The sequence below is a fragment of the Limulus polyphemus genome, unplaced genomic scaffold, assembly GCF_000517525.1.
Source record: "Limulus polyphemus unplaced genomic scaffold, Limulus_polyphemus-2.1.2 Scaffold7252, whole genome shotgun sequence".
In the NCBI taxonomy this organism is placed as follows: domain Eukaryota; kingdom Metazoa; phylum Arthropoda; class Merostomata; order Xiphosura; family Limulidae; genus Limulus; species Limulus polyphemus.
Window position 1 is genome coordinate 28303 of NW_013672862.1, and position 9654 is coordinate 37956.

General features: G+C 39.4%; 1 protein-coding gene across 1 annotated transcript in view; it reads right to left on the reverse strand.

Annotated features, from left to right (window-relative positions):
- The window catches only part of LOC106474461 (non-structural maintenance of chromosomes element 4 homolog A-like), a gene marked incomplete at its 5' end in the record, with an annotated part of 25846 nt that extends 16973 nt beyond the window's left edge, over nucleotides 1-8873 (reverse strand). Inside the window, one exon of the mRNA XM_022402772.1 lies at nucleotides 8796-8873. Within this exon, the coding sequence (XP_022258480.1) occupies nucleotides 8796-8873 (78 nt within the window). The remainder of the gene's footprint in view (nucleotides 1-8795) is intronic.
- Nucleotides 8874-9654: the final 781 nt, after the last annotated feature.

The window sequence follows — 9654 nt, forward strand, 5'->3', positions numbered from 1 at the left end:
AGTGTTGTTCGTTAGTTTGTTTGTTCGTTCTTACCTTACTAGTTAATTAGTACGTACGTAAGTAATATATATATATATATATATATATATATATATATATATATATATATATATACACACACACACACCACTGAAACAGCTTTGTGGAAAACACCATTTTAGCACTGAGCTGGATGGGCTTAACACTTTTCATATTCCCCTGTTGGTGCAGACTTGGGGTAAGTACTCACTATGAAGTAACACCAGCTACTCAGGGAGTTCCATCAACCTCATAATATAAATAAATCAGTGCGTGCGTGCGTGCGTGTAAAAATAAACAGTTCACCATAAGAAAGCCACTGTGAAGAGTGTAAAATGGAGGGAGATGAAAGTCATGGTAGATAAAACCTCCCTGTTGTGTAAGTAAGAAGACACTAATGTGTCAAGGGTTGTCCACATCCTCACCTGAAAGATCCCATACAGGTGATATTGATGGCTAAAGGCAAGAGAAACCATGAGATCATGAACATGACAGGAGGAGACATGAAAAATTAGAAACAGGTCATCACTCACAGAAGAAGAAACTAGATGAATGTGGTGTATAACCCAAGTGGGCATTGTGGAAGGAAATAAGTGGCAAGCAGAAGAAGAATCTCATGGAAAGAAAAAGATGTTAGCAAGTGCCATAAAAAAGGAGCAGTATGAATGAAATAATAATGAATAGACTGTGCAGGACAAAGGAGATGAGTTGGGTCGGAATGAGCATACAGGGAAAAAAGTGAATGGAGGATGATTGAAGAAAATGTCCAAATGCTCCCTCAAGGTACCCAAACTTTTAAGCAGTTAGGAAATAAGATGAGCCTGTATCTGTGGAGTATAATGTGAGACGAGGCCAAGATAAAAGTGATAGCTTCCACAAGGAAGACAGGGAAGAAATACATCTGAAACATGTAAAAGGCGGTTTAATGACACTAGACACAGAGCGTCCTCAACCAGATCTGTAAAGTTAGATTGGATACCAAATGAGCAGGAACAAGGAGAGAATGGAGAGGTGGAAAAGCTGAGATAATAAGACACCCACAGTGGAAGCAAGACTAAAAAACACCAGTAGAAGAATAAATCACTCTATGTGAAGAATCCAAGGCTAGGTGAAATAGTCAATCCACTACTAGGGACTAAGTGTTCGAGACATGATAGACCAACAACTGAATGTGGCTATGGGCCCAAAATAAAAAGTTCAGGGCCAGGAAAACAGAGGTCCTTGGAGAGAGTGCTTCCCAGGGAAAAGAAGAAACAACAAGAGGACATGTCTGAATAGATCATGATAAGAAGATCAGATAAACAGATTGAAGATGATGGTAAGCCTGTTGTGTAGCCACCAGTTCAAGTATAAAGACAGAGAAATCTTCACACTGGAAACCAGATACTGGAAATGAATTGGACATCCAGAACAGCAGTCAACTGGAACAGAGGCAGTATAAAGGTATGGTTGTAGGATTGGTTGTTGTCAAGCTCAAAGGCAATACAAAGTGCCACTGCATGGATATGTGAATCCACATATATAAGTGGGACCCACAGACTGACTTCTGAGTCATGGAGGGCTCCAAACAGATGTAAGTCTGGATAATGTGGGCCAAGAGGGATGTTCAAGGTTGTGTAGGATCAAGTAGGCCACCCTGACCATAGGAAGGGAAAAGAAAACTATCTCAGGAGATATCTGCATTATCAGGCCAGAATGCACTGAATGGGACACATAAGTACATCCAATAGGAATGAGGGACTCAAGAGAAAAGAGTCCCCCAAAAAATACTCATGCTGGAAATGAATGAGATAAATAACTCTGGTATCAAATGCATTATGTCACACACAAAAAAGTAGAATAAGTCTGTTCTACATATGAAGTGAGAGAGACCTCCAAGTGACTGAAATACAGGGTGGAGGTTGAGACTAAAATGGAGAGCCAAACCAGCCACCGAAAACATCATGACTCCAAAAGAAGAAGGGAGGTTGCAACAGAAGAGAGCAAGTTTGGGAGGAGTATGTAGAGGCCAACCATCCATACAGTAGTGTAACAATAGGCGTCAAGAATGTAATCTACGAGTAATAACCCACTGAACTTAGAGAAAAAAGATGCAGCCATAGCAAACTTGAAGAAAATGATTTAGAACAAAATATTTGACCACTGCAGATGAACCAAAGAAAGTAAAAGATGGACAGACAAATCAGGATGCAGAGAAAATGACCCAAAATTGAGTCATCCATTATCAGGGAGAGTGTCCACCAAAGTATGAGAAAAATGTCCATCAGGAACAGAAGAAAGACGAAAGGTGAGTCATATTGGACAGACTGATATCTAACAGATATCCTCCCATCTTTGTGGGAATGATAAAAAAAGAGAGAAGTAAAATCCCACAGTGAGGTTGAGGAATTGTCTCATGACATTTGAAACAGTAGATATGAAAAGCAGACATACAAAAAAAGCCTTGAGAGAGTACCTAAGGAACTCAACAGGCTGTAGCAAAGGGAGTCCACCAGTGGACAAAGTGGGAAAGCAAAGCTCCAACAGGACCAGAGCCAAGGGATGTCTCCAGAAACAAATCGCCAAGATCCATAACATCCAGTCTTCAAAGAAGAAGACCATGGATAGTAACAATAGGACAAAAAGAATGGGGAGTACTCCACGAGTCTGTATACAATGAAAAACCTGGTGAGGTCCATGGTCCCAAAGGAAGTGACTGCTGAAGAGCTGCATCAACTCAAGGCGTCAACATATAAGAAATACCCATAACACTAAGAATAGGTGCAAGACAGAAGTCTCGGAGATGGTAATGGGAAAGGCAAAAGTCAGAAAGTAGGGCAACCTGACAAAGTACACCCCAGAAACACAGAAACCAAGAGCAATGTAGAAAACAGATATGTGCAAGTTGCCCAAGTAAAGCTGATAGGGTCATGACAAAAAGCCTCCAAGTAAAGAAAAAGCACCAGAATGAAAAAAGAATTTTATTACGAGATGAATACGAGTATACAAAGGATCGTGATGGAAAGCCTCCAAATGAACAAAGTATTTCAGTAAGAGATGAATACGAGCAGACAAAGAGAATGAAAAAGGTAAGGGGTGATTCCTAAACTGAAAGAAAAGAATCAGGTGAACAAAGTGCGTGTAACAAGGAAGCCTACATTTACCAAAACATTACTCCAGAAAGAGAAAGCAAAAGACATATCTGAAGAATACAAACAGTGAAGGATGAAAGTTGTACTAGTTAATCCATGTCAGGAAGAGGATAAGCAAAATAAGGTATGAAAACTACAATGGTGAAATGCTCATAATATTGGGCATGTTCAGCTGAAATAACAGAAGCAGGAGGTCAGGATCCTCAATCTGAGGTCAGAATGGAACCAACCATCAGGGTGTATCGATTCACCACTACAGTATTGGATAACTCCTGTGAAGGAGTGTTAAAAACTTCAAGAGATGCCAGAACTATGGGAACATGAAAGTATATAATCCAGTTCAACCTTGAAATTGATGTTATGGCAATTCTCTTTTTTTTTGTCAGTGAGAAAATGGGCCAGGAATGACGATGGTGATAGGCCTAATGATGACCTTGGACATTTCTGGATGAAACCTGTATTTTGGGCTAAACAGGAGGAAAAAATGGGGCAGGTGTCCCCAAAAGAAAAAGGTTTGACTGAAAGAAAATCAAATTTATGATAATTCTAAGGAAAGTTCAAAGTTTAAAATTTAATATCATTCTTTTAGATAATCAAGAAGATTATGGAAAAAGACTACATGACAAATAATAATGTAAGACTAAAACAGTAAACAAAAACATTCTGTTAAATCTCATGAAAAATACGTCTGAAGACAAGCATTGCCAAAGAAAAAATGAGCTTGTGATCATGTGCTAGGGCTCATGAGTATTCCGATCCTGAAAATTAAGGATTGCCTCTCTACAGAACATCCCACTTTTTCTCCTTACTTCTGAAGTGTTTCTTTTGCATTGTTAGGAATGAGCATTTTTTCCTAACATTACTGCTCCTGCAGTTTACTGCCCATGGATGATGTCTCATCCTGTTATTGGTGAATAACTGTAGTCTAATGATGATTACTTCATAGGCTGACACAATATACATTGACATATGTAGAGGTGGGAGCTTTGTTAAAGTCTTATGGCATGCACAAGAAATTATAATACAGTGCATGGGAGGTAATAGCTCTTTGTGGTGCAGAGAAGCGAGTAGTATTTCTGAAACTATTGTTATTAAATAATGTCAATGTTATCCATGAGTTAATATGAAAGTTTTCTATATTATACTTATGATATGACAAAACTATGGTTATTAAATAATTCCAATGTCATCCTTGAATTAAAGAGGCCAACATCCGCGTACAATTGCAACACACTTCTACCACACTATCCCAACATTGCTAATTTTGACACCCGAAAAATCGTGAAAAACACAAAAAATCAAAAGTTGCCTATGTCACTGCTTGGGACCTGCATGAAGGTATCTTTGTACCAAATACCATGTCAGTTATTAGAAACAAGGCTAAGTAATTGACCCAAACCTCTAAAATCCCATGTAAACTGGCCCAGATACAATGGAGTAATTGTCAAAAAACTCTAAAATTATTCTTTTTGTGGTATCATAGCACCCTTATAATTGCCAAAAATGGGAAAGTCCACCATTTTTGTTTGTCAACGTGTGGGACCTGTATAAAAGTATCTTTGTACTAAATCTCATGTAAATTGGTCAAAATATTGTCGAGTAATCGAACAAACACTCAAAATTATGCTTTTTGGAGAGTTCTGGCCCCTTTATAAAGACTCAAAATGGTCAAATTCAAGTTTTTGCATTCCAATGTGTTGAGTGCATGAAAATTTTTATTTGTTCCAATTTTTATACTGATTACTCTAAATATGGTTGTACATGAGCTTCAAATATACACTTTTTGGTTGTTTGACCTTTGACTCCATAAAATCCTTAAATAGGTCCAAATATAAGAATGAAAAAGGTACCTGAGCACATTGGATCAAGATATAACTCTACTAAGTTTCAGGTGAATGGCAGTCAATTGAAAAATGTTTGGAAGAAGAAAAAAAGAATAACAGAAAGTTAATATTTTCCTACACTGAAGAACCGACATCCAGACAACAGTAGGAAGGCTAACAGCAATGTGGCAGTTCAACTCCAGTCCAGAAACAGATATTTGGAATGAATCCTCTAGTCTGAAATAGGAGGAACATAGGCCATTCACATGTTAGGACTTATGTGGTTGGTCCAGCTCCAACCAACATCAATACCCCCAGAAACTGACATCTGGATGACAGTAGAAAGAAGGGTGCCCAACCAAAGGGGTGAAGTGCATTGTGGCAGAAAATGTCCAGTGTCCATAACCAGGCAGTATCTAGAAAAGTACATTCAAGAGAAAGCCTCCATGGTCCACCACCCAAGAGGCTAGGAGCTGGTAAGTAGTAAGGACTCATGTACTCCACTGGAAGAAAGGGGGAAATACATTGTAGAGTCTAAAGAAACCCAGCACTGAAGACTGTGTAATGGGTGACTGCAAAACCTTACTTTGAGACACAGGCCTTTCCTGATATAGCCAAAAAGGAGTGGTAAGGACGGGCAGCAATTCCCTCGTGCTTTACTACTGTTAGTCCATGCATTTACTGGGGTGAACATATTTATGACACAAAACACTACAAGGAAAATCTACAAGCAGTCTTGCAGAGCCTCCAATCTCAAAAGTGGGTGTTATTGACCTGAATGGACATACAGTGTGGATGTAAAAACAAGCATACCTGTTCATGCAACACTCACCACTAACAGGGATCTATACGTGCAAAAAAGGCCCCTGTAAAGAGGTAAAGTATAAAGAGAGCACCTACCCACTAAAAGAGAAACCGCGGAGCTCAAGACGGTAATGGGGGGGGGGGGTAGAATGTAGGTAATGTGAATAAAAAATTTGGGAAGTAATCCACATGCCAGTACAAACTGTATCCTCTAATGGATGACAGAATCAGGCAGCCAGGGACATTGTCAGGTGATGGATTTGATGGGAGGAGACTTGGAATAGATGACAATAATCAGGAGACAGGAAAGAATAAGCTGGCGAATTCAACTCATAAGGGTGATAGGAGATATATCAGGGGAAATGGAAAGGTTCGTATGAATAAACAAGTGGGAATGGGAACCACAGAAGGGAGCAGTGCAAGCCACATGACAGTGCAGAAGGGGGTGATCCAGACTGGAATGATGATAAAGGTGAGAACTGGAAGGAATGGAAATGGGAGTGAAGATAAAATCACCTGCACATAATGCTGTTGTTTTGAGTAGAAAAGACTGATGCGGGTAGAAGATGATACAGGTCCTGTGACATAATATGTGAGATACATCAAAAGCAAATAAATCTAAATGTCACAACATCCACACACCAATAGGAGAATGAAACAGGTCTTTAAGAAGAGATGATATAAGGAACAGGATGACATGGACTCGAAGGGAGGAAGTGTGAGGACATGGAGGATGATATTGAGATTCCAATCAGGGAGGACAGCAGTATGTGGTAGACGGTAAAAAGAATAAAACAATAGAGTAAGAACTGATGAGGTGAAAACAATAACCAATAATGGTGGATAATAAAAGCCCCTTGTCGAAAAGTCAGGTAAGGAAGGCAGTTAAGTGTGGTAGCATAGGATGGGATGGAGGAAAACCATGACAAGAAGACCTACAGCAGTAGACATACAACTTACGTTGGTAAACTGACATAAAGGAAGGGCATATGGAATGGAAAATCAGGGATGTAACTTGTGGGAAAATTCTGGTCTGTCTTGCAAGGGACTGGACAAAAACGACACATGAAAACAGTGTTGAAAGGGAATGATGTAGCGAGTTTGATAAGGGTTGTCAGAAGAGGGTGGTGAGAAGAGAAGAAGAGAAAGTGTCAGTAGGAGCAGGCACAGAACTGGAAACCACGGCTGCAATGGCCAAAGTGGTGCCACCAAGAGAACGTGACACGGAGTGGCTTGTATGACTGAGAAGATACAAGGAAGAAGCAAATGAGTGGATAGGCATAGAGGTAACAGCCCTCTTATCCTCACCAAGGGCATCAACAGCTACAGCCAAAGGATGTGAAATTGGGAACCGAAACCTAAGAAACATTGAATTCACGTGGGTGGCAAATGCATCCAGTTTTAGACTAACCCATTGAGAACACAGCCAGCCAAACACATGTGGGTTGATCACCAACAACTGAATGTAATGACTGTGGGCCCAAAACAGTAAGTCCAATGTGTGGAAACAAAGAGACCTTAACAGAATGTCACCTTTCTGAGTGATGTACAAAACAACTGTTGAGTTGTTGGAATGGATCATAACCAACCAGTTCTGGAGAGAGATGGAAGGGAGTGGACCAAAGTCCAATGGACAGGGAGCACTTCCAAAAGATTGTTATGCAAAGATGACTCATTGATAGACCAACAGCCCGAAATATTCTGTGTATCTAGGTATGCACCACAACCCAAAGAGAAGCATCTGGATGAGGAAGAGGAACACCCACTGTAGTGTTGTCTCTGTTCAACCAACAGGTGAAATACACATGAAGGGAAGAACTGAGATGGATAGGGTATTCAACAGATTCCAAATGAGGTTTCACTGATCTTGTAAAGCCCACTGAAGAGGTCGTGTGTGGGCTCTAGCAAGAGGAATGAGGGCCTCCAAAGAGGCCCACGTCCCTAAAAGAGATAGAACCTCTCATGCAGTTGGAGAAGGAGAGAAGGAAATGGTCCAAACCAGAAGCTCTATAGATCACAGGCAAAGGGGAGACGGGAATTGAAAAATACCCTGAGATGAACAAGTTACTGAGTGGGAGAAGATGAAGGACTTCTCCACCTTGACCAACCAACCTATCCATGCAGCCTCAGAGATGAACAAATTGGAACAGAAACCTGGCCGAGAAGGACCTCCATGCTCTACAGCACCCTTGTGAAGAAGATCTAGAAATGCTTCAGCTCAAAATAGGATCCAGAGAAAGAGGAAGGATATGGGATGAGGGGGAACTGAAACAAAGAATGAGCCCTTTGGAGAGAACCCACAGAACCCAATTGTCTGTGGTGAAAGACTCCCAAACAGTAGCAAAGCGCAAAAGCCAGGCCCCCACCATACCTGTATCCACCAGTCACTGATGCTGCTGGGAGCACTAAAGCCGTGGAGTGTTATTACATGCACATTTGCATTCTATCACACAACTTACTCACGTGAAACAAGTAAGGGTAGGTGGGGTATAAAGGGTTATGGCGAGCAAAAATGTGTGCATATAGAGGGCAGCACAAGTCATAAAAGCTCTTCTGTGAGAGGAGGTAAGATATCATATTGGAAACAGTATCTCTCTCTGTGGAGACAAAATTAACATTAAAGTTTCCTATACTCTAGCTACCGCAAGGCAAAGCTATTATTATTAAATAACGTCATGCCAGGTTTTAACATCTACGTTTTCTATATTCTAGCTATGACAGGGCAAAACCTATACTAACTTATCATGGTTAAATAATCAGGAAAATTATCTGACATAATGAAAAACAGTGTAGAAGGCACCAAATGTTAGACCATGTATGTGATATTGTAACTCACCATACAAAGGATGTTTACATCATCTACATTTGTATTTTTTTACGGTCCCTCACCCGTACATAAAACATGATATACTTCACTGTTTCATTTACGAAACTTTACAGTTAGTGTAAACTACTCATAAACCCAAGCTTTTGTGTAAATAATATTATGTCCTTTGTAGTTGCTTTCCTTCTACTTACCTTTCTCAAAAAGAGTATCAGCATGTAGTAAACAATTCCCTAAATGGTCAGGTTCTAACTCTAAAATCTCTTGGTTTTCTGGAAATAAATAATAATAACTACTTCTATGATTTTATCACAAAGTTGTTTTTATTTTCTTTTACACACACACACACTAACTTTTTAAAGGTTTGTTTGAATATTCAAGCAATCCAGCAAGGAAAAAAACAATCTGCAAGAAAAAATAATTAGAAAATTGACTAAATTTTCATAATTTTAATGTACTAACTTATACAGTAGACATTAACTTTATTTCATAACTACTTAAAGTCGAAACAATAAAACTTTGCATCAAAGAGATGAGACCACTAATGCAAAATTATCATTCCAAATTCCTCATTATAGTGAACCTACCATAATATGAAGGCTTATGTTGTGGTAGACTAGGTTAGTAGTGACTGTCATTGTTGTATATTTGATTAAGAGAATGACAATTTAGAGGAACTATTATACAGAAAATTCATACCAGTGTTGTGGGACTAAGGGAATGACATGATAGAGCAGGCCATGACCAATTTTCAGATGTAGTAGCCAGCCCAAAAATCTCAGGAGCCAGGTGTTCCTGACATAACTTCACTACCAGGAAATGGGGCTACACTAGTGCCTCGATTATCCACGCCTCCGTTATCTGTGTTTTTCTTTCCCCAAATTTTCTCAAAATAGTTGTACCATTAGAGTTCTAGACAATAATTAACATGTTTTGGAGAAATTGTCACTCAGAAATTAACTTTGGTTGCAAAAGTTCAACATTACATTTACACAAACATCATCAAGTTAATACAGAGTCCTATAATACTGTTACATATCTACTTGTTTGTCA